At 43.4% G+C, this 25,000-nt stretch overlaps 1 protein-coding gene across 17 annotated transcripts in view; it reads left to right on the top strand.

Moving 5' to 3' along the window:
* LOC113819830 (RNA binding protein fox-1 homolog 1-like) overlaps positions 1–25,000 on the top strand; it is a 724,543-nt gene that overhangs the window by 412,647 nt on the left and 286,896 nt on the right. The window contains exon 1 of one of the 17 annotated variants that reach the window (XM_070136644.1): positions 8,970–9,535. The exons of the other annotated variants lie outside the window; for them this stretch is intronic. Coding sequence (XP_069992745.1) covers positions 9,527–9,535 — 9 coding nt within the window. The 5' untranslated portion in view covers positions 8,970–9,526. Of the gene's footprint in view, positions 1–8,969; positions 9,536–25,000 lie in introns of those variants that run through there. 17 annotated transcript variants of the gene reach the window in all.

The raw sequence follows: 25,000 nt of genomic DNA, 5'->3' as shown, positions 1-25,000 counted from the left end.
GTACCTTAAGAGCAGAAGAGCAGGGACGTAAGAGTGACGCAGAAGCAGCGGTAAGAGGAGGAGGAGGAGGCGGTGTAATGTGCCACGAGGCCGCGGCGGCGTATTGATTGATATTCCTCTTTAACCTCTGGGTCACACTGGTTGCCGAGGGTTTGTATTGACGGGCGCGTCCTACCTTCCTCACTTAATATTGATCTAAATAATATCACTGCATTTATTCAGCGTGAAGGGTCGCCCTCCCTCCCGCCTCGTTTCCTCCCAAGCCTAACGCACGAGACTCGAGCCACACAGCCTTCATAGGTCCTGACGTGGGTATGAATAAGTGAATGGACCTCTGCATGGGTTTGTAAAAGGCGAAGTCCTCGGTATGCGAGTCCCATGGCTGTCTTGCTGCAGCGGCATCAAATTTTCATGGATATCGTGAGTAAATCTACTTTGCATGCTTGTGCAGCGGTCCAAAAACGCCGGGCGGACGTGAAGCTCTTGGCGTGATTGTGATCAATACCCAACACCAAATGTATGACGTGATGTTTACATTTTTATGCAGAGGAAGAGTGAGCAGCTGTCACTTCTTCTATTTCTGGCTTCAATTAAAGAGATTAAGCGAAGAAGAGGGAGAAAGGGAAAAATATGCTTTATTGTTGTTTGATTCCGAGTATTTAAGCTACTGTATTTTTGATTGGGTATTATATATATAGTTTTGAGATCAAAAGAAAAACGAAAAGGATAAAGGGCTTAATGGAGAGAACAAGAGAAAAGGAGAGGGAAACAAAATGAAAGAGAAGTGAAGAAGAAAAAAAGATAGGGGACATAACGAATAGGGAGAGAGAGAGGGAAACGATCAGAAAATAGAAAACGAGGAAAATGGTAGGATAGATAGCATAAGGTACAAAAATACTGGAAGACAATTTGAAAAAAGCGAGCAGAGAGAGAGAAAGAAAGAGGGAGGGAGAGGGAGAGGGTAGACAATTTAAAAAAAAGAGAGAGAGAGAGAGAGAGAGAGAGAGAGAGAGAGAGAGAGAGAGAGAGAGAGAGAGAGAGAGAGAGAGAGAGAGAAAGAAGGAAAGAAAGAGGGAGGGGAAGGAGAGGGGAAGGGGAGGGAAAGGGAGAGACACAGACAGACAGAATGGCAGACAGACAGACAGAGAGACACAGAGACAGATAAAAATAGAACGAGAAAAAATGGAAGGAGCGAGGTGTAGGAGCCGCGAGGAACGCCATGATTCACTCACTGCCTGGAGAACCAATTGCCTTAACGACGTCACTGAACTAACAACTCCTGGCAACCGCTCCCGCACAGTCCAATTTAGAAGTTAACAGAACGAGACCTAATTTAAACATCTGGAGCTTCGGAAACAATACTAAATGTCAAATGCGTGGAAGACAGTATGATCGGTATGTGTGTGTATGTATATATTTATAAATGTGTGTGTGTGTGTGTGTGTGTGTGTGTGTGTGTGTGTGTGTGTGTGTGTGTGTGTGTGTGTGTGTGTGTGTGTGTGTGCGCGCGCGTGTGCATTTGTATATAATCATGCACATACGTACATACCTTCATACATGCATACATACAAACACACAAACATATATATATATATATATATATATATATATATATATATATAAGTGCACACACACACACACACACACACACACACACACACACACACACACACACACACACACACACACACACACACACACACACACACACACACACACACACACACACAATTAGGTGAATGAAAGTTAGGACGCTGTTGTTCCTAGAAGGTAGTGTCAGATACATATTAGGGTTAGGCCTAAGGACGAGCGTGAGGGAAGGGTAAATGAGGCCGAGGATTTAAGGGCAAGGGGGAGGTCGAAGGCAAGCGTGATGAAAGAGTGAGGTCCGATTCAGAGTGAGGAGAAAGGAAAACATTTAGCTTGAAGCGAGAAATTTAGGAAATTCTTAAAATTGATGCCAATGTCGAAAGAAAATCGGAGTTAAGCGTGAGGGCGAGAGTACCGGCTTGGTTCAGAGTGAGCGAAGGGGTTAGAAGTTTTAAGAGTCCAGCGTGAGAGCATAGAAAATGCTACGGCTTGGAGGTTGCTGGAGAAGGTGCGGCGTAAAGTTTGGCGGCGGAGGTGTGGCGAGAAACTTGATAAAGAAAGTGCGACTTGGAGCTTAGCCTGAAGATGTGGTTTGAACTGTTGTGTGAGAAGTAGGATTTGAACCTGGTTTTAAAAGCGTGGGCTTTTTTCGTGGTTTCGTAGGTTTCATCTTTAAATTGAACCTTCACTATAAGGCTAGCATGTGTGAGATCTGATGTAGGTTTTAGGCAAAGAGGGAACTCGTAAGCAAGTTAGTTGATGGATATTTTTGTCTTTTTTTTTCTTTTTTTCTTCTTCTTTCTTCTAATAACCATATTATATTTTTTTACTAACGAATATGTTGGCTCTACTAAACTCAAGAATCTATTAAATAGAGTCCAGGTTGATAAAGAAGGAAATGCTGTAGCGACAATCCTGTCGTTTGCTGACCCTTAAGGGATACTTGTACTCCTGAAGGTGAAAGGAGCACCGTATACTCAAGTGGTTTGTTTTGGTTTAATTAGTTTCCTTAAACAGTATAATCCCCGTTATGAGATTGCTACACATCGTGTCCCCTTTATTCAGCCCATCAGTATACATGAGCATCATCAAAGTAGTTCTGATTCCTCCAACACAAGTCGTAGTAACACAAACAGTTCATTAACTGTACTCCACACACCATCACATCGCTATGATGCAGTATTGACGGTATAGCACAGTCTAGCAACAGTACAGCAAACATCACGGTATTGACGCTTCCTCCCAGCTCGCAGCGAAACTACTGAGTCTTATTTTCCCTGCGCCGCTGGCCATTCGTGTGACGGCATATATTAATGTAGTTACGGCTTGGCCATTATCAAGTTGCGTAAATTGCGTAAATGTGCGGGATCTGGCCAGCGGGCTCTCCTCGTGCCACTCGGTGGAGGGGATGCTGCAGACTGGGATGTGCTGTGATGATGGGCATGTGGGAGGGGTATGATGTGGTGAGAGGGATGAGACGTGTTTGTAGGGGTGATAATGTGGAAGGATGGGGTTGCTTTGTTGCCCATGTGTGTTGCGGTTACATATATTGGGATATTTATGGCTGTTAGTTTTTGTAGCGTTGGAAAGAGGGGAAAGGGAATTGCACCGGAGAGATAATTGGAATGTGTGAAAGCATCGCGCAGAAGTCAAATCACGAGTCTCACTTTCCGGTGACTAGAAACCCGAGAAGTTAAACAAGGGTTATCGCAAGAGCAAACAGGAGAGCAACAGCACAGCAAAGGACGAGCAAGTAAAACAAACAGTGCAGGTGTGGCCCCGTCGGAGGCACCCAGGGTGGAGGTAGGATGGCACACAAGCAGGAAGACCCACATTACTGCCACTTACTCTGACCATCCCAGCCAGCATCCTCACTCTTCCACCGCCACGCTTTACTCTGCCACCTCTCGTCGCGCCCACCGTCACCATCCCCTACTCAGCTTTAATCCTAGCATGCTCAAGTATCATTCAGAGGCTCGCTCTGACCCTCGCTGTGTTATTTCGAATGTAGGTTTGAATCGGGTGTTATTTCTTTAAATTCAAGGGGCAGCACTATCAGTTTCTTTATAACCGTTTTTTTAACCGACTTAACCGTCTCTGTCGCCACGTACCCGTTCTTCGCGCTTCCTCTTCTCGGCATCATTAGTCTTAGCTGGTCTTGTTTGGATTAAGGTTTATAGCTAATGAGCTTACGCCGCTTCGCTTCGTCTCCCTCCGTATCCCCTATTGCTCACTCTGCTTCAATTAGTCCACCTAGACACTCCACGCTTTCCTTCTCTCGTTGTCATATGGGGCTTCCTTCCAACCACACCATCTTTTAAATTTCTTTAGCAACTTTTTATCTATTTTCTCAAGTAACCGTCTCTTACTATCATACTCATTCCTCTTTATTCAACATTCACCCAGCAGCAGTAGCAGCTCCCAGCTTGCCTTCAAAAGGATCCAAAATAACTTTTAGAATTGTCAGGGCGACGTACTTAATGATATCTTTCACAAGGTTTGAGTAGCTTAACTTGCACGAGAGGGTAATACAGGCATCTTCATACGACACGGAAAGCAACCAAAGTGTCACGCACTTGATGTATTCATAATTTTGAGGAACACGGAGCTGGGACTTAACGGTTTCGCAGCAGACAGATATAGACCTTAGCAGTAGCATGTGTGATGGAAAATTGATGTTAGCATTTGTGGTATTCTTTTATGGAGCATATGCTGGCTTTTCACATAGCTGTAGGTCGAGCATTATGCCACTGATAATGCAAGCGTTGTGGTCGGGATTGCTACACAATGTGGCCTTTAGTCATGTAGTAGATTTTGTAGTTGTCATTCTGCAGGTGATGACTGATAATGCCCATTGTGGAGTCTATTGGCTATTGTGGCAAGTAATAGACATCACAGGTGGCAGCAGTTTGATGCAGTTGTGAAGTTTACAGCAGTGTTATGGTGTGTATTGTCCAGCGAAGGGTGCAGGTGGTGGGGATGGCTCTGCCGCTGAATGCAAGTACACAGGGTTATGATGATGGATGTCGGGGAAGGCGCCACCGACGTTACGTGCGGGCGGCTAAAATAACAGCAGGCAACATCCCAGGCTGACTCGCCCACTCCCTTCGCTGACACCCTCGCGCATACCGGCGCAACGCCCACTGCTTGTGCGCCATAAACACAAGTTAAATCTATTTAAGGCAAGTCTCAGGCCTCATGCTTTTACTGTTGTGCAAGACAACACCTGTGGTCTTGGGTAGCACGCACTTCATAAATTTCAGCCACATCGGATACGTCTTGCTTCTCCCACTTTGAATTCACTCCGTACTTCACACATTTTCCTCTCACGCGATAATTCACCTTAAAGCGCAGACAAGGCCAGTCTTTTCCAGTTCATTATCTTGAAAGCAGTTTCAGCCGCAACTATTGTTTTGTTTTCTCCGAGTCCGTTAAATGGGGCACATGAAAGTCAGTATATCATTGCTGAATGTTGAGTTGAAAATTATTGCCAAGAGGAAGAAAGGAAGAGGAAAGAGAAGCAGGGATGTCCACTGATGTTAGGAAAATATTAGAACTCGAGGTAAAGGTCAGAGGAAGAGCGTCCAACATATCACTGTCGCTGAGGTGACAGATTTGTTTTCAGCTTATGAACAATGAAAGAGATAAGGGGAGAAACTTGTTTTTTGGTGTTCATGACGTCCATTTCTATAGATATAAAATGGAATTTCAGATATTACTTATACCAGTAAAATATATACAAGGTCTGAATTTGCTCAGATACATTAATAATATACAATGTTTAGATTTGTTCAGATATATGAACAATGTACATGGTATGAAAACTTCAGATTCATAAGTGTTATGCTGTAAATACCCAAGATACAATATCACACCAGTCTCTTCGTGTTTGTTCTTCCAGACGAATGTCCGAGGCAAATTGATGTGTTCTTGAGGTGTATAAATGAAGAGGGCGGGAGAATGCAAATTACAGAAAGTGCGAAACTGAAAGAAAACAAAAGCAGAATAAAATTGCGCGTGCGTGCATGCGGTTATGCAAAGGTTAACGAGGGAAAAAATGTATTTCGGGGGAACAACGCAAAGCAGAAATCAGTTACATGGGGGATGGATGCAAGCTGAAATTAATAACCGGGGTCGGTGCCACATAGATATACATATATTTCAAGGGTGCGGGGAACCGGGCAGATATCCATCCCTACGGGGGGGGGGGTCAAGCCGAAACATTTCTTTCTTTTTTTAATAACTGGTCCTTTTGAAATGATAAAAAAACGTGAACTTTTATGTATGGGCCACAATATTTGGGGGTCTGGTGAAGTACTGACAAAAAATCGTGGGAAAGAATGTAATACTGTTCCATTTGTTGTACTGGTAACAGCAACATTGTAAAAGCCCGTGATTTGGGAGGAAGCGGGAAGTTTTGTAATAAAAAAATACCTAACTGCTTCCGTTGTGGACGACAAGGACACGACAGGACCATTATCAATCTGACTACCGGAACATTTTCAGGTAATTCGAGTCATTGAGGGGAAGGAACTCATGCCATTGTCAAGTGTCACACCGTGTCAGAATATCTGCTTCACATCAGCTGAAAGAAGTTTGCATATTATCCGCCTCCCTCCTTCCCTCCCCCGCTTCGTGCCATCCGCGGTCACGGTATCGAGGGGAAAAAGTGGCCCTCGCTCGTTTTCTTCCTCCCCTCCGTCGCCCTCTTCCCCTCGCGCAGTGTGTTCCATCACCAAGGCGAGAAGGGGTAACGACGCCTGGTCCTAATTGTCGCTGGATTATGCCGGCGCAACTGGGGCGGCGGCAATTAGCTGGTCTGGTCCGGCGCGATGGGGTGTCGCCCTTCAAAATCCTCTCCCCTCTTGCTCTTCCTCTTCTTCCTCTTTTTTTCTTCTTCCTCTTCCTCCTCCTCCTACTCCTGTTCCTACTCTTCTTCTTCTCCCTCCTCCTCCTGCTTCTACTCTTCTTCTTCCTCCTCTTCCTCCCCCTCCCCCTCCTCCTATCTCCTCCTCCCTCCCTCCTCCCCAGCCTTCCTTCCTCCTCGTCGCAAACATCATTAGCGTCGAAAGCGCGGCTGTAATGGTTCCAAAGACACTGATTCCCCTTTTCCGTTACCGTTGTTTGGGCAGGAGGCGCGTTCTTGTAAGCGCGAGGGGAGAGGGGAATACAGCATTGCTCTAGACTGCAGTTTTTTTCTCACCTTCGGTTTGCTGTTCTTTTGGTAGTTTTTTTTTCTGTTAGTCTGGTCGGTATTTGCATATTTTATCCTTTATTGTATATGGGTGTTTTAGATTCCCATGTTTTGTTTATTTTGCTTTTGTTATGTTTTTCTTAATCGACATGAACAGAATCAATATCGCCATTATCGTTATTCATATTGCTGCCGTTGTTATTATTTTTTTGTCGTTATTGTTATTTTTATTGTTGTCGTTATTATTCATGTTCTTATTATTGATCTTCTTACTATTATTAGTATTACTATTATTATTATTATTATTATTATTATTATTATTATTATTATTATTATTTTATTGTTTTAATCCTTATTATTAATATAATTAATATTTTATTGTTATCATCGTTATTATCATTATTATGATTATTATTACTGTTACCATTGTTGTTATTGTTAATATCATTATGTGGTTCATTGGACATCACAAGATATCCAGCTTAGGTTCCATAATTTCTGCATTATGTAAACAGAGGAATGTTTGACCATACGCGTATGTTCCTTTATGCAGCGCCATAGCAGCTTACCCTAATGCAGTTTCCATGCTATATTTTTTTGTCTTGTTTTTTTTTTTTTTTTTTTTTTTTTTTAATAGAAACAACAACGCCCGCATCCCTTTCCCCTTTAATTACATTGGGTCATTTGCTTATAAATGTTTTTGACAGACTATTTTGCCTTCCTTTTCCCACTCGCCTTTTCAACAGAGGGATTATATTTCGGACTGACATTCGGCTCTTTGCAATATATCGGAATATAAACAGTGATCGTTTTGGAGCGTTGGTGATTAACTTTTTAGTTGTGGATGATTTTTTTTTTCTTCTTTTTTTGGGGGGGGCTATATTTTTTGTTGATTTTCCTATTATTTGTTTTAAGACAGATGTTGTTGTCAGTATTTGTTTTTCCATTTTTATAGCGTTGGAATGATGACATTTATGACAAAATTTTGTAATTGGATAATGCCAATTTTTGTTTTGATTTTTACATAAGATATTATTGCACAGATCAGCTCTAAATGTGTATAACGTTAGTTTTTTCGCCATATTTTTTACATAAAATTATGTACATGGCAACATAATCTTGCGTCACCTTTAGCATTTTGTAAGTTACACTTCTATGCCTTTAGTCGCTTCCCTCAAGGTATCAGTTTAATTATCTAACCAAAGCGACAGCGCCCCGAGAAACTGTTAATACAGAATGTATACTTTTTCACTCCTTAAAATGTTCATTATCTTGTCAGATGCAGGCAGACTGATAAGAAAATTCTTCCATATTCTTTATTTAATGTGTCTGTTGTTGCGTGTTTATTTGCGTATATATTTTTTCTCCTTTCTTTTTACTAGTTTCATCTCTTTTTTTTATTTTGTTTTCCTCCTTGGTCTTTCTTCACCGCGTTTACTTGGTTCACGTCTCGCCGTAACCTCTTTAAGACGCTGGGAGCTGTTCGTATAAGCGGATGAAAATCTTCCCGGTTCACTTCAGAGAGAGATTGACTGACACGGCGTTAATAATTCCATTTAGTTCTTAACAGGTTGTCGCCCATTTTCTCTGGCTTTATTCAATTCGGGTCTCTTTGGTTGTTTACTTGCTTCTCTCTCTCTCTCTCTCTCTCTCTCTCTCTCTCTCTCTCTCTCTCTCTCTCTCTCTCTCTCTCTCTCTCTCTCTCTCTCTCTCTCTCTCTCTCTCTCTCTCTCTCTCTCTCTCTCTCTCTCTCTCTCTCTCATTCTCTCTCTCATTCTCTCTCTCATTCTCTCTCTTATCCTCTCTCTCTCTCTTTCTCATTCTCATTCTCTCTCCATCTCTTTCTATATCTATCTATCTGTCTATCTTCTCTGCTTGCTTAATTTTCCCGGTATTCGAAGTTGGTCCAAATTTCACCACGATTCGGACCGGCTTATCATCCTTTTTTGCCATGCTCTTCTTCTCTGCCGTGTAATTTCCATTCCTTTCCACTGAACGAGGGCTAAAAAGGATCTATCAGTGCGTGGTTCTCTCCTTTTCGCCTCCTTCCTCTCCGCCTCCTCCTTCCTTCCTCCCGATCCCTCCTCCTCGCCTCCGCGCCCTCGCCATTATAGGATTCTCGCCCCCACGCCGAGGGAGCGCCGCATATTCGCCGCGTCCCGTCGGTGGCAGCAGCATTTGTCAGCGTTGTCAGTCGCAGGCGGCGTCCCGTGTCACGCCGCCGTCACCGCCAATTGTACCCGTGCAAATTACGGCCGCGTGATACAGACCTGTCCCGTCCCCGCGCGAAGCCCGCCGCGCTCCTCATCATCAGCGCCGCCGGAAACGTCCGCGACCAGACTCCGGACCCGAGGCCAGGGAGGGAGGCAGATACCCCCCACCCCCCACCCGCCGGCCCTCGCCCGATCCCCTCACGGCTCCAGCCTCCTGCTCCTGCTCCTGCTCCTCCTCCTCCTGCTCGTCCTGCTTCTGCTGCTGCTCCTTTTCCTCCTCCTCCTCCTCCTCTTCTTCCTCCTCGTTCCCATCCCTCCATCGCATATTCCTGCATTAAAGTTGAGCCTCGCGTGAAAATAAACACGGGCGCGAGCATTGAGCATCAGCCACTTGTCAGGAGGAACTGCGGCCGCCAGTGTTTTCCGCGGGATAATCCCAGAATTCCATGCCGCTGCAAGGGCTATCCTCGCCTGCAGAGTGAACGCGGATAAAGCATCAGTGTTGACGCAAATATACTTATTTCTCGTGATGTCTGAGGTGAGTTCGAACATCATATATGTTATGTTATTTTTGTTATTACTGTTTTTGTTATTATTATTATTATTATTATTATTATTATTATTATTATTATTATTATTATTATTATTATTATTATTATTGTTGTTGTTGTTGTTGTTGTTATTCTGTTGCCACAATGAGAGGGAGTTCATAATGTAAACAGGAAGTTTCCACGATGAAAAAGAACACTATGATGTAATGGAGGCTGGAGTCCATCATAATCCCCATTTAAAGTAAATGCCTTCCGGAAATATTCTAAAATTGACTTTAATGCGATTAACCCGACCGTGAGAGAAACGAAATAAAATTTACGTGTTTTTTCTACCTTTCTCTTTATTTTCTCTCTCTCTGGTTCATTTTATCTTTATCTTTTTCTGTGTCCTTCATCGCTTGTTTTCCACATCTGTTTCTCTGTAGGTCTCCTTTGTCTCTTATTTTAATTTTATTCACAACCCTTCCATCTTTTTCTCTCTCCCTTTCCTTTGTCCCTTACTCTTATCTTATTCTCTCTCCTTTCATCTTTCTCTCTCTTCCTTTCCTATGTCTTTTACTCTAATCTTATCCTCTCTCCTCCATCCTTTTCTCTCTCACTAATATTTTTTTCCCTCATTCTTTTCTCTTCCCCTCACTTTTATCTTTCTCCCTCATCCTTTCCACATTCCATCACATTTTTTTCTCCCACATTCTCTCCTCTTTGCCTCAACTATATCCCTCTCTTTTTCGTTCTGTCCCTCATTCTCTCCTCTTTGCTTCAACTTTATCCCTCTCCTTTTCGTTCTCTCCCTCATCTTGTGTATGAGTTATTTACTCGGGAATATCTGCCTCGACTTCATTTGGCTGAAGTGAGAGATGAGATGTCGTTTCGTTAATTGTAATGAGAGCCACAAAGACACATATCCACGAAGCTGCTGCACGTGTTAACTTTGCTTTGGTTCTTGAAATCTGATTTCCTTACGAACACGGGAGCGGAAGGAGGGCAAAGAAGAGTGGAAGATGGGGATGAGGAAAGAGAGGGGGAGAGGGAGAAGGAGAAGGGGATGGAGAGGGAAAGGGCAAAGGAGAGGGAGAGGGAGAAAGAGAGGGAGGAGAGGAAGAAGGAGAGGGAGAGGGAGGAATATGAGGGGGAGAGAGAGAGAGAGACGAAAGATGCGAGTGAACGAAAGGGGTTGAAAAGAGAAATGAATAAAGGAACGAGGAAAGGGGCATGTAAGAGAAGAGAAAGAGCGACGAGGAAGAGAAGAGAAAGCAGTGAGGAATAGAAGGAGAAGGAGAGACATGGTATATACAACGAGAGGCTGCATGGCAACATCTTTGTGGGAGGCGACACGTGTGTGGCTCCTTTTACCGTCTTGGATAAAATGTCAGTCCTGGTTAATTTCTTGTTTTTTACCATCTCTCGGTCTCTCTTTCGTTAATCTCTAAGTCAAGTTTAAAACGGTTATGTTGCTGGTTATGCCCCGTTTGTTGTTGATAATCCAGACATCTCCATCTCCCCTTCCTCCCCTCCTCCCCCTCTTCCTCTTCCTCCCCACCTCCCTATCTCCCCCTACTCTCCTTCTCCCCTTTCTCCCCATCCCCCCTAGTTGTTTGTATACATAGTCAGGAAGCGAACACTAGTCATCCACAACCCGCATGAATACGACCTTGTTCTATGTTATTTTCATGAGTGCGGATTAATTCATGAGATTTGGCAACAAGTAAGGCTTGCAAAAAATGAAAAGAGAATGTTACAGATACTTTTTTTTTTTGCTGTTGTTGGTGCTCTGGTTGCTTCTACTTGAATTAACTCGGATATCTTGAAGCATAAAAAAATGTTGTAAACACTTAGGGAAGAGGAAATAGGGGGAGAGAAGAGAGGAAATGGGTTATAAGGGACAAAAGGAGGAATTAATAGATTTTTTTTATGAAACAATAAAAATAGAAACGTGACCTTTAATTTGGGAAGTATTGGTATAGAGACATAGTGAACTTTGTCTCCAATTATGAGCTTTTTATAGAGCACTGCGTGTCGTTATGCAGAGCTGTGTGTCATTTCTTTTATTCAAAGGTCACTCCGATTTTCAGTTATTATTGACATTTATATATATTTTATTTTTGTGTACAATGCTTGTGTTTAGCTGGTTCTGAATGCATTTTACTCCACATTTTATATATACATGCAGTTACGTAAATGCATGCATACAAACTCTCTCTCTTTCTGTCAATTTCTCTCTGAATTTCCCACTTTCTGTGATTATCTTTCTTTTTATGATGTTTTTCATTTCGTGTTGTTCTCATAGGAAAGATGAGCACCAGGGAAAAAAATGAGAATACTTTTCGTGTTTTTCTTACTTTCTTTTCCTCTTTTTTCCCCTCGAGTTTATTTTCTTTTGTTCGTGAAAACACTTACAAACTTATCGCGAACGACATGGGGCACAGTTTGGCTTCAAATAGAGGATATCTAATGCGGCGTGAAAGAGTTCATGCTGACGTTCGCCAGTGTTTTGCTCTGGGATTTAGTCTTCGTGTTGAAAAGGAGATTAAAAGAGTAAGATTTTTTTCTTTCTCTTTCTGTGTGTCTCTGTTTCTTTCTTTCTTTCTTTCTTTCTCTCTTTCTTTCTTTCTTTCTTTCTTTCTTTCTTTCTTTCTTTCTTTCTTTCTTTCTTTCTTTCTCTCTCTCTCTCTCTCTCTCTCTCTCTCTCTCTCTCTCTCTCTCTCTCTCTCTCTCTCTCTCTCTCTCTCTCTCTCTCTCTCTCTCTCTCTCACTCTCTCTCTCTCTTACTCTTACTCTCTCTTTCTCTCTCTTTCTCTTTCCTTTCTCCCTCCTTCCTTTCTCCCTTCCCATTACTCCCGCATTCTCTCTCCCAAAAAGTTAACAACAACAATACTTTATCGACGAAATCATGCATAAAAAGTTGAAATGGGAAGCCCCCGCTCCTGAATCACCGAATGCAACTACCAATGTTGCACTTAAAGTTACACGTAATACCCCTATGTTGTAGAAGATGAGAGGGGGAGGAGGGGAGGGGGAGTTGAGGAGGGAAGGGGGCATGTGGCGTGGGGGTGGGTGGGGCGAGTAGGAAAGGGAGGAAGGGAGGGCGCTTGGATAATGAAGGCCTCATTTCCCAAAAGCTGCTGGGATTAACGTGTCATATCTTATCCAACGAGAGAGCCTTTCCCCCGCGGCGGAGAGGCAGGATAACTGGATATGCTCCCTCTGCGTCGCTCGCTCGTGTCCGAATCGTAGTTGGAACGGTTGTAGGTGTGTGGATGTGTGTGTGTGTGTGTGTGTGTGTGTGTGTGTGTGTGTGTGTGTGTGTGTGTGTGTGTGTGTGTGTGTGTGTGTGTGTGTGAATGTGTGTGCGTGCGTGCGTGTGATTATGTGGTTGTATTTGGATGTATGTTATCATATATGCAGTGTTTGTTTGTTTGTCTGAGTGTGATTGGTCATGTCATTGCCTTTGTGGTGTGTTTGTTAGGTTGCATGTGTGTGGGTGTGTATGTGCAGTTATTTTTTTAAATTATGAGTGTGCCTTAAGATCTTAATGGAAGGGTTGTATGATGAAGCTGTGACAATGGTTACCTCTCCAGGTTGTAGGATGCGTGTTAATGCATTCCCAGAAAAATGTTCCTTTGGCTTATGTCACTTTTCAAGACTAGCTTCTGGTTTATCTTTTCTTACATTATCATTTTTACTATCTTTCTGCTGTCTTCTGTATACTGCACTCTCTTCTTCCTCTTCTTCGTGCTCTTCCTCTTCTTCTTGCTCTCTTCCTCTTCTTCCTCTTTCTCTTTTTATTCCATTTCTTCTCCTTTTTTCTTATTCTTCTTATTGTTGTTGTTGTTAATATTCCTATTCCTCTTCTTCTTCTTCTACTTCTTACAACTTTCAATGTATCTTCTAATAATTTTCTCTCATGCCCCCTCCCCATTATGATTTATCTTCCTCACCTCTCCTTTTCTTTTCCATTTCCCTTTCTTTTTTCCATTCTTTTTTCCTTATTTTCATATGTGGAGCTGCAATGCCCCGACTGGGAAGGGTCCGAATATCCCAACATGAGCAACATTATGCGGAGAGCCTCATGCATCATTGCAGCTGCGAAGTGGCGACGCGGAGGGACGGAAAAGCGTTAGAGAGGGAGGCGGAAGAAAATAGGACATTGTTAGGAATCCAGCAAAAAAAAAAGGGGAAATGGGAAAAGCGTTTGAGAGGGAGACGGAGGAAAATAGGGAATTGTCAGGAATCCAGTAAAAGAAATAGGGAAATGGGAAAAGTGTTTGAGAGGGAGACGAAGGAAGATAGGGAATTGTTAGGAATCCAACAAAATATAGGGAAATGGGAAAAAAGGAAGGACGGTATAGGGAAATAGGTAGGAAATGGTGACGGGATGGGAGAGGAAAATATGAAATGAGGAGGAAAATATGAAGATTTAAGAGATCCAGCAAAGCAGAAAAATGGGAAGTACTTAGAAATTTGATTGGCAAAGTGGAAAAAAAGGAAAGATGAAATGGGACATGAATTTTTGAATAAGGAAGAACTGGAATCTAAAAAGATAGGGAAAATGGTAGAAGGGAAATGGGCGAGAGGAGAATTTCCGGTATGGAAGGCGGAGAATAACAAATTGTTAAGGATCCAACAAAGTACGGAAACAGGCTGAAGTAAAGGGAGAAAATTTGAGAGGAAGAAGTAAAATTGGAAATCAGGAAGGAGTGGAATATGAAATTGGAAGAAGGGAAAAAAGGAAACAGAAAGAATAGACGGAACAGAAAATATTAAGAAGAAAATCTGGAGGATACCTATATATGAATAAAAAGTAAAATGGAGAAATGGGAAAATAGAGAAACAAGAAAATTCTAAAAAGGAAAAATGCAAGTAAGACAAGCGAGAAAATAAACAGCCGAGATATGAAATAAAATATTCAAATATAAAGAAAATAAAGAGGGAACAACGAAAGAAAATTACTATGAACAAAAAACAACAACAACAAAAAAGGTTAATAAGGCTGGAAAAAAAGATCAAAAGAACATTACGAAGGAGAAGAAAGAGACTAAGGAATAAATCAGAGTGATGAGGGACGTTAGAGTAAAGATTACACAGAAGCGAAAGAAAATATAGACAAGAAAAGACAAAATAAGAAAGGAGGTAATAAGAGAACTGGAAACAAAAAGGAGATACAAAGAGGCCGAGAGGGAAGTAAGGAAAGGAGATAGAGAGGAAATGAAAGACGCAGGGAAGTAGGGAGCAAGAACTAAAGAGAGGAAAGAGGGAGGAAGGGAGGGAGGGAGCAAGACGGAAAAACAGGAAGGGAAAGAGGGAAGGAGGGAGGGAGCAAGAAGGAAAGAGGGAGGGAGGAAGCAAGAAGGAAAGAGGGAGGGAGGGAGCAAGAAGGAAAGAGGAAATTGGGAGGGAGGGAATGAGCAAAAAGAAATGAGAGGAAGGGAATGACGGTCGGAGGGAGGGAGCAAGAATGAAAGAGAGGAAGAGAAAGGGGGAAGGAGAGAGGGAGCAAGAAGGAAAGAGAGGAAAGACGGAGGGAGGGAGAAACAAGAATTAAAGAGAGGAAGGGAAAGAGGGAGGAAGGGAGAGAGCAAGAAAGAAAGAGGGAAGAAGGGAACGAGAGGGCAAGCGCAGGTCTCGGCGAGGTTAGGGAGGTAACGGGATCTGGGATGGCGAGCGAGAATGGGCGGGATTTCTACAGCACAAAGATTGACGCATATTAGGGCTGAGTGGTATCAAGGTGTTCCCAGCAGCAGATGGGGTTTCCTCGCCGTGTTCTTGGCCTGATGCCAACACATGCGTGAAATATGGGTCGCATTTTCTCCTCTCTCCCTCTTTCCTATGTTCTTGTTCTTGTTTTTCCGTTTTTCTCTGTCTTTCCTATTTTCTTGTTCTTGTTCTTCCTGTTTTTCGTCTCCTTTTTTCCTATTCATCCTCTTCTATTCCAGTTTCTTTGTTTCTTCTTCTTCTTACTCCCCTTCTCCTACTTTTTCATCACCTCTTCATCCTGTTCCTCCACCACCTCTTCATCCTCCTCCTCCTCCTTCTTCTTCTTCTTCTTCTTCTTCTTCTTCTTCTTCTTCTTCTTCTTCTTCTTCTTCTTCTTCTTCTTCTTCTTCTTCTTCTTCTTCTTCTTCTTCTTCTCCTCCTCCTCCTCCTCCTCCTCCTCCTCCTCCTCCTCCTCCTCATCCTCCTATTTTTTCTCTTTCTTCGTATCAAAGAAAGATATTTTCCTCCAAAAGTAATGATTCAGTTCGTTTTGTTGATCTACTTTGATATGAATTAAGTGCAGATAAAGCCGAAGCCCCAAGACAAATCCCCGCGTCTCCTAAGAGTGAAGATTTTTTAATCCCTCCGCAAAAAGTCGAGCATGCCCTTCAAAACACGTCGTAAAAGAGGGATATCTAAAATCAGCGCTCAGAGTATCCCGCTCCTTGTTTTCATGGCCTCAAATTGGCCTGTTAGCTAATGATTCGTCCCATGAAGACTGTGCTTTACTCACAACGTTTTTGGGTGAGTCAAACTTGTCATTTTTGAAGCGATAAATGCATTATGCAATCTAGTTTATGGTGCTTGGTTCAACCAGGAAAATGTGGGTTAGGACAACAGTGAGAAAAGGAGTAAGAGAGAGAGAGAGAGAGAGAGAGAGAGAGAGAGAGAGAGAGAGAGAGAGAGAGAGAGAGAGAGAGAGAGAGAGAGAGAGAGAGAGAGAGAGAGAGAGAGAAACAGACAGCCAGAGACAGAAAGACAGGTCTGAAGGACAGAGAGACAGAGAGGAGAGAGAAGAGAGAATGGGAAGAGGAGAAAAGAGAAGAGAAGACAAGAGGAGAAGGGAAAAGAGGGAATGAAAGGAGAGGAGGAAAGAAAAGAGAGGAGAGAGAGAGAGAAGGAGAGAACCTATCTAGTACCAATACACGTTTGTCACGCATTACTTCACATCAATGTTCGTCCGAGTTCGCATTACTGCATTGTGCCGTCCCGAGATATTATTCTTGTGTAAACACCGTGTACTGAATCAGAAAGGTTAGAGGTCGCGCCAAGTATAAAACATACTCTGAGGCCAATGCACAGACGATGCCATCGCAAGCAGCAAAAAAGTAACCAGCGCAGGCGAGACAAAGGCATGCTTTTGGATGTGTTGACGTGGATCGAGTAACCTGTTGGAATAGACGTTGTAATTCTCTTTTTGCATGATGTGTCTCGTTATTTTGATTTGTTACGTTACCGTGGCTTTTTTTTTCTTCTTCTTCTTTTTTAATTCTATTTCTCTTCATTTCTTTTTTTCTTTCCGTCTTTTCTGGGCATGTTTATGCACGTATTTATGTAAGGGCGTGTAATGGATGTCATTTTGGGCTTGTAGGAATCTGAAAAAAACTAAGTGCAATTTGCAAGGATGAGGAAAAATATAAATGATATATTCTGAAGGTGTACGTTATGTTGCTATGTTGCACTTGCGTTTTATCATTAGTAATGTACCGATCTTAAAATGCCCGCTCTAAAAGCTTACTACCATTACAAACACTTAAAATATCTTGCATTTGTTGGTGTCCGTACAGCTGTGGGCTGTCCTGTGAGCAATGCATAAAATATAATGTGTGTGTGTGGGTGTAAACGGTCAGCGATGGTTTATATTAAAGTGAGATATGTGTGTGTGTGTGTGTGTGTGTGTGTGTGTGTGTGTGTGTGTGTGTGTGTGTGTGCGTGCGTGTGCGTGTGTGTGTGTGTGTGTGTGCGTGTGTGTGTGTGTGTGTGTGTGTGTGTGTGTGTGTGTGTGTGTGTGTGTGTGTGTGTGTGTGCGTGCGTGCGTGCATGCGTGCGTGTGCGTGTGTGTGTGAGTGTGTATCTAACAGGAACATGTGTTTTACAGTGTATTATGAACGCGAATGTGTAAGTGGGTGTAGCTGCTGCAGCTGGAGTCCATTGTGTGTCGGGTATCTTCTTTAAGACAACCAACAATGGACTGCTCTGAAACAGAACTGCTGCTAACTCGGGGCCCGAACTTTACATACGCACACCATAGGCATTACTGCTCTGCTGACTCGCTGACTCTCGCCTAATTAAAACAAGACATGAAATACTTAACGCCAGTATATCAGGTTGTATTTTACAAGCACAAACACGGCTTCCGTTCCCACACTGATTAACTGGAAGACTTTGTGCGTCGATGATTGATATGTAAACGGAAGTAGGTTTAAGAAGATATAACGTAATGTGTGGGTGAAGAGAGCGAGGTAGGAGCAGTTAAAGAGATAGGTAAATAAAGATGGATGGATCTATATATGATAAATATATATACAGTAACAGACTTATATAGATATCTAGTCAAAGAGACGCATTGTAACTTTGAACAGCAGTAGGACGAGGATGGTCCATTGAAGATCAAAGTTAATACGTAGGTGTCTGAAGCGAAGACCGATCCAGCGACACAGGCCGGGGCGGTGCTGCGCAGAGGCTCGCAATGTTTACCTTCGATAGCACTCCTTTTGCAGCTACTCAGGTGAGGACTCTCGAGAGTTTGGGTTTGCTGGAAACTACTTGTCTGAAGAACTGAAACGAGATCTTCCTATATTTGGTGTTGGTTCAGTAAGGGAAAGAGGAATTTCTCTTGTAGTGTCGTACAGGTTCGTCCCTTCAGTTACATGATCTCGCTGTTCATTCTGCTATCAATCTATCAAAAAAAAAAAAAAAAAATTTGTAACATACATAGTCCTATTCATCGTACCCTTCTTAAAGAATATCCAGTTGATAGTAGATACTTGGTTTGCATACAAAGAATTATTGTTATGATATGGTTTGCTTCTAGAGAACGCCATCTGCAAGTGATTCCATGGAAGTATGTAACAGCAGAGGTAACCATAGTACTTCTTTAAAAGTGTGGAAGCAGCGTTCGAATAGCAATGGAAAACTATACATCTGCGGCAACATGTAGGACTCGGAACTCATATGCTGTGCGAACAGAAAGACTCATATGTAGTATGTTTGTGTGTGTGTGTGTGTTTATTCATGTATGTATCTATTTATTTACTTTTGTTGAATTATACGTTATTTTCCCATTTATTTATTCACATACTTACAATGTGCTCATTAGAGAAAACATTAAAACCCACTTCGAATCAAAACGCGAGCGAACGCACCCACACCAGGCCCGGTTCACTCAGCAGACAGGCAGCCACAGAGACACCTCAAGATACAATGGAAAACGGAGGAGGGCGAGACGTGAGAATAAAACCCGGCGTCTACAATTTCTTCTCCATTTTTTTTCTTTTTTTATGTTAAAGACTGCATGGCGCTTGTTAGGAATAGCGTGGTGGAGATCGCTTTGTGACAGATGCAGGTTCTCCTCTCCCATTTCCTCTCTCTTTTACACCTACTCAATGGCTCAGCGAGAAGAAAGGGAGATTTTGTATCAATTTATATGCAAATTGGAAACGTCCACGGGAAGCACTTATGATATTGCCGTCAACATTTTTTTCCCTGGATCTGCCTCGGTCCAGTACTTCTTTGAAGACAATGCGGACAAAGGGAGGTTATGTCTACCGTGTGTACTTACCATTACGCGGTTGTCCCTCGTGATTCGCTCTCTTTCTCGCACCCCCTTTATTTGCTCTCTTTCTCTATCTCTGTCTCTGTTTCTCTGCGACCCTCTCTCTCTCTTCTTCCTTCTCTTCTTCCCTCCCTCTCTTCTCTCTCTCCTTCCCTCCCTCACTTCTCTCTCTCCTTCCCTCCCTCTCTTCTCTCTCTCCTTCCCTCCTTCTTTCCTTCTCTCTTCTTCCCTCCCTCTCTTCTCTCTCTCCTTCCCTCCCTCCCTCTCCCTCTCCTGTCTCGCCCTCCCTTTCTCCCTCTCCCTCTCCCTCTCCCTCGCCCCCTCACCAACCCTTCGTAATTTCCTCTCACTCAAGCCGCTCGCCCTCCCTTTTGCTCCAGCTCGTTAGGTCGTCTCATCCTAGATCTACGTGCTACTTTTCTTCATGTCTAAATTATTATGGTTTTCCTTTTTATGTTGATTCGTACCTGTTTGTGTTTATCTGTCTGTATTTCGTTATCACTTTTGTCATTGTTCGTTTTTTTTAAATGAGGTTATACGGCCCCGACTTTTACGTAAGCTCACTTTAAAGAAAAACTTTGAATACAAGGAAAAAGATAGGGACATTATTAGACACATACGACAGATACAGTTATTAAGGGAATATCACCATTATCGTTATCGACATCGTTATCGTCGTCATCACTATCACCATCACCATAGTCATCATCATCATCGTCATCGTCGTCGTCGTCGTCGTCATCATCATCATCATCATCATCATCATCATCAATCATCATCATCATCATCATCATCATCATCATCATCATCATCATCATCATCATTATCACCGCCACCACCACAACGGATAAATGTTTTATGCAACATTTTTGCCCATCACAGTGTATTTGCATACGTATCCCTTTCATTGCATCTTTTATTCCTCCATTTCGCACTCAGCAGTCTGAAGGGAAGCCGTATATGAAAGTCTTTAGGACGCGTATGAAACTCTCCCTTCGTTTATCCTTGTCATCCCCCGAGCTTGTGAAAATTGAGCATTCTTATCACATTTTTTGACGGGGAAAAAACTCCCTTCGGCAGCATGACTCCACTCTCCGTGTCCCCCCGGGTGGCGCTGGGGTCGAGATTTTCACTTTCCTCCCTGAGAATTCTGCTTAAGCATGATAATCTCCCACGTATTTCACCAACAGACTGCCACTCCTCCCTCCCCCTCCCCCTCGCGTCTTTTCTCAATAGCCTGCCATTTCCCGAATCTCGCGCCAAGCCATTCTATCACTCATCTCCGAGACGCGTAAGGGCGGCTTTCCCCCCCCGCGCTTCTTGGCGTTCGGGGCACTGCATTATCTTGCACTTAATTGGAGCCGCTGCCTTTGAGTCCGCGCCCTTGAACTCCGCCTCATAAATGCCTCGGCTGTGCCTTCACGCTCGCTGCCCTTGCTTTGGGGGCGGGGCTTGGGTCTCCTGCGATGACCGACGCGGCTTCCTTTGCTTGGTGGGAGTGGCTGGTGCGTGTGTGTGTGTGTTTGAGGGGATTTGTGTTTGTGTGCGTCTGTTCTGCTTGTGTTTGAGGGGATTTGTGTTTGTGTGCGTCTGTTCTGCTTGTGTTTGAGGGGATTTGTGTTTATGTGCGTCTGTTCTGCTTGTGTTTGAGGGGATTTGTGTTTGTGTGTCTGTTCTGCTTGTGTGGATTTGTGTTTGTGTGTGTATGGCTTTGCGCGTGTTATTGTGTGTGTGTTTGATTGTGCATGTATGTATTTGATGTGTGTTTGGAGATGCCACGCGTTCACCAGTCTGGCTATTTTGGCATATTAATTAATACCGCATGGCGAGTCAAGAGCGAGTATTTATTCGTCAAGGCTTTAGTTTGCATTGCTGTGAAGGTTGTTATTTCATAGCATCTGCATTTTCGTCTTTTGGAATTCATGCTATAGTGCTGTTACCAATCTGCATCCCAGTCCATCTTTCACCATTGTCTTAATTATCATCATTAATCTCCATCATCATCATCAGTCAAAGTGATTATCATTAACATCTTCGTTATCATTATTACCTCCACTATTACCATTGCCATCACCAGTCATCTCCTTCCTCCTCCTCCTTCTTCTTCTTCTTCTTCTTTTCTTCCTCCTCCTCCTTCTCCTCCTCCCCCTCCTCCTCATTCTCCTTCTCCTCTTCCTTCTCTTCTTCCTCTTGTGCTTTTCATTCTCCTTCTACAAACACCTCAAAATGCAAGTAAGATTCGCAGCCTGACGACGCCTGTAATTTCTCCCTTCATTTTGGCTAATTTCCCCCATCCTGACTCACTTGAGCTGCTCATTCCCCCTATTACGTTTTCTGAGTTCTTTTCCCACTTTTTCACCATTTTAATATCACTCTTTTGTATATCATTTATTTAGCTTTGTTAGGGTAAATTCTCATAGGTTGGTAACTGATTTTAGTAGTAGTCATGTTTTTTTGTTTTTTTTTATTGAGTTAGGGTCATCCTGAACTTGAGATTCAATTGCATCGCGTTAGAACCAGCTCTTCATCGTGCCTAACCTCTTCGCATTGTCCTTGCCTCTCCCTCTCGTGAGTTTTATTTGTCTTTATATTTTATTTAACGCCATTGTTCTTCTCTTTCTCTATTTATATGTTTTTTTCCCTTCTCGCTGCCTCACACCGCCTTTCGTAATCCAGCAAGGTCTTTGTTATACGTTCTTATTCATCCACGACAATTTTTTTCTCGAGACTTCTTTCTACTTTGATAGTATGACCCACTAAGGTATTCACAGTGTGCCACTCCCTGTTGTTCTCGGCCCCCCGGCACTCCCTGGCACTCCTCGGCACCCTCTTCAACCCTTTCGCTCGTAACCCGCTCTTCCCACTCCAGTCCCTACCCTTGGCCCCCTCCTCTCACCCTTACCCCCCACTCCCTTTCTTCCATATCCCCACTCCTGCCCCCTTCCCAACCCTCTCCCACACACACAGACAATCCACTGCTCCCTCTCCCTTCTCCTTACCACTCCTCCCTCCCCCCTCCCCCTCCCCCCTTACGCACGTCCATCCCCTTCCCTACCCTCATCCCCCCATCCTCTCCCCAAAACACAACCCCCCTCTCTCTTTCCTCTCCCAAACCAGCCCTTACCCCCTTCCCATCACCCCTGCCTTCTCCCCTCCCCCGTGCCCAGCCGTCGTCAGCGCGGCGAACCGGCATTTGCAACTTTACCCTCGGGAAGAGAGAGAAAAAAAATCATCATAGCTATAAGTAATGGTATAGTTTGGCAATGGCCGCCGTACCCCTACGTTGTCAGCAGGAATGGGGTGGATGTGAAGCCGAGAGGATAGAGAGGGGAAAGGAAAGGGGACTAGAGTAATGGCAGAAAGAAAAAGGGTAAAAGGAAGGGAGAAATGAGTGAGAGAGAGAGAAATGAGAGTGAGTGTGCGAGAGAGAAAGGGCCAGAAAGAGACTGACAGATAGATACCAGCAGAGTTAGTGAAGCAGAGAAGAAAAAAGGGAGAAAAGCAAGAAGAGGATAAATGACTAAAAGAAGAAGAAAAAAGAGCACGAAAGTGACCTCAGGAGCGAAGGAGAAGCAGAAGGAGAAGAAAAGGAAGTATCGGAAAGAGTTAAGAAGGAGTTTGAGAGCCGAAGGGGGAAGAGGGAGGGGAGGGAACGGAACGGAACAAGATAACATAAGTAAGGTCGAAGAAAAGAGTGACAAGGAGAGGATTAAAAGAAAGCTGAAGAAAGGAGAGGATGATGATATGGATGAAAGAGGGGGAGGGTACCTCTTCCCACGCAGGCCGGCCTGATGAGTGTTGGTGAAGAGATGAAGGCTCGCAGAGATGATGAGGGAGAGTGAGCGTCCTGGAAGCTGCGGGGAAAGCGGTTGATGAGGAGGGGTAGGGAGGGGGAAGGGAGGGAGAGGGGTTGGTGAAAGAGAAATAGAGAGGGGGAAGGGAGGGAGAGGGGTTTGTGAAAGAGAAATAGGGAGGGGGAAGGGAGGGAGAGGGGTTTGTGAAGGAAGGGAAGGGAGGGAGAGGGGTTGGTGAAAGAGGAATAGAGAGGGGGAAGGGAGGGAAAGGGGTTGGTGAAAGAGGAAGAGTGAGGGGGAAGGAAAGGAGGGTTGATGAAAGAGTAAGGAGGGAGAAGGAAGAGAAAGTTGTTAAAAGAAAGGCAAGGAGAGGGGAAAGAAGGAAGAGAGGTTGGTAAAGTGTAGATAGAGAGGGGGGAAGAAAGGGTTAGAGGGCCATCGAGGTATGGGGAAGAACAAGGGAAGAGAGGGAGCGGTCGAGAGAGGAAGGGAAGGGAGCGAAGGAAAGGAAGTGGAGGGGCTGGATAAGGGAAAGGAAGAGAGGAGGGAAGGAGGGAAGGAGGCTACAGGCGGGGAGGATTTCATGGACGGATGCGATTACGACGGCGAAGATGATGACTCTTAACGCGGTTATTTATAGCTGTCTGGTTATTTTGTGGGTTATAAGATGCCCACACACAGACTCCCGTTCCACTCACAAAAAACGGATGCGCACACGTGTACGTACTGACGCAGACAGTTGGACAAACTAACGCTTGCACACTTACATAGAAAGATATGTAGGTGGAGATAGAAACAGACAGACAAATAGACATAGACAAACAGAGATAAAGAGAGAGACAGACAGATTTACATAGACAAACAGAGAGACAGAGACAGATAGACAGACAGGCAGAGATTTGCTATATTTTTGCTTCCCAAATATTCTGAAATATGTATCGCTATACGAGAGTCATTTTCCGCAAACGAGTCATTAGCGTGAAACACTGTAATGACAGTCAATTAGGCAGTCAAAGCAAACCCAACAGCAATAAGTCTTATTCATAATAAAAGCAATTATTGTCGAGCTTGATAAAGGAAACGTTCTGAAAGTCATGTCAGACAACATATTATTATTATTGTTATTATTATTGATATTATTATTATTGTTATTATCATTATTATTAATATTATTATTTTAGTTTTATTCTTCTTATTATTATTATTTTAGTTTTATTCTTCTTATTATTATTATTTTAGTTTTATTCTTATTCTTATTATTATTTTAGTTTTATTCTTATTATTATTATTATGTATGTGTAAGTATGTATGTATGTGTGTGTATAAATATATATATATATATATATATATATATATATATATATATATATGTATGTATATGTATATATAGAAAGGAAATAGTTTGTTGTGTTTATGTATTCTGATTTGTTAGTTTTATTTTTCTGACAGTATCATTACCACTATCATTCATCTCCATGTTCATTACTATTGTCGCTTTTATCGTTATCGTCTGCATTTTGGCGTTCGCCCTTATTCCTCTGTTGTCATCACCAGCACGATCGCCAATTACCTTCAAGCGGTGGTGAAACGTGAGCGGTTGATTAATTTGCATAGGAAGATCATGTCATCATTTTACTTTTACGTTGATTTTTGAGCCATCATTCACAGCTCCATGAGGTATCACCTTTCAGCCAAATTAGTGATACCTCTCTCTCTCTCTCTCTCTCTCTCTCTCTCTCTCTCTCTCTCTCTCTCTCTCTCTCTCTCTCTCTCTCTCTCTCTCTCTCTCTCTCTCTCTCTCTCTCTCTCTCACTCTCCCTCTCCCTCTCCCTCTCCCTCTCCCTCCCTCCTTCCCTCCCTCCCTCCCTCCCTCCCTCCCTCCCTCCTTCCCTCCCCCCTTCCCTCCCTCCCTCCCTCCCTCCTCTCCTCTCCTCCTTTTCCTCTCTTCTCCTTCTCCTTCTCGTTCTCTTTCTCTTTCTCCTCCCTCTCCTCTCCTCTCCCTCCCTCCCTTTTCCCTTTTCCCTCTTCCCTCTTCCCTCTTCCCTCTTCCCCCTCATCTTCCTTCCCTCCCTTCCCTCTCTCTCCCAATCTTTCCCTCTTTCCCTTTCTTCTCCCTTCCCCCCCTCCTC

This window comes from Penaeus vannamei, chromosome 22 (assembly GCF_042767895.1).
Source record: "Penaeus vannamei isolate JL-2024 chromosome 22, ASM4276789v1, whole genome shotgun sequence".
NCBI lineage: Eukaryota > Metazoa > Arthropoda > Malacostraca > Decapoda > Penaeidae > Penaeus > Penaeus vannamei.
This window is presented reverse-complemented; position numbering and strand designations above follow the sequence as displayed.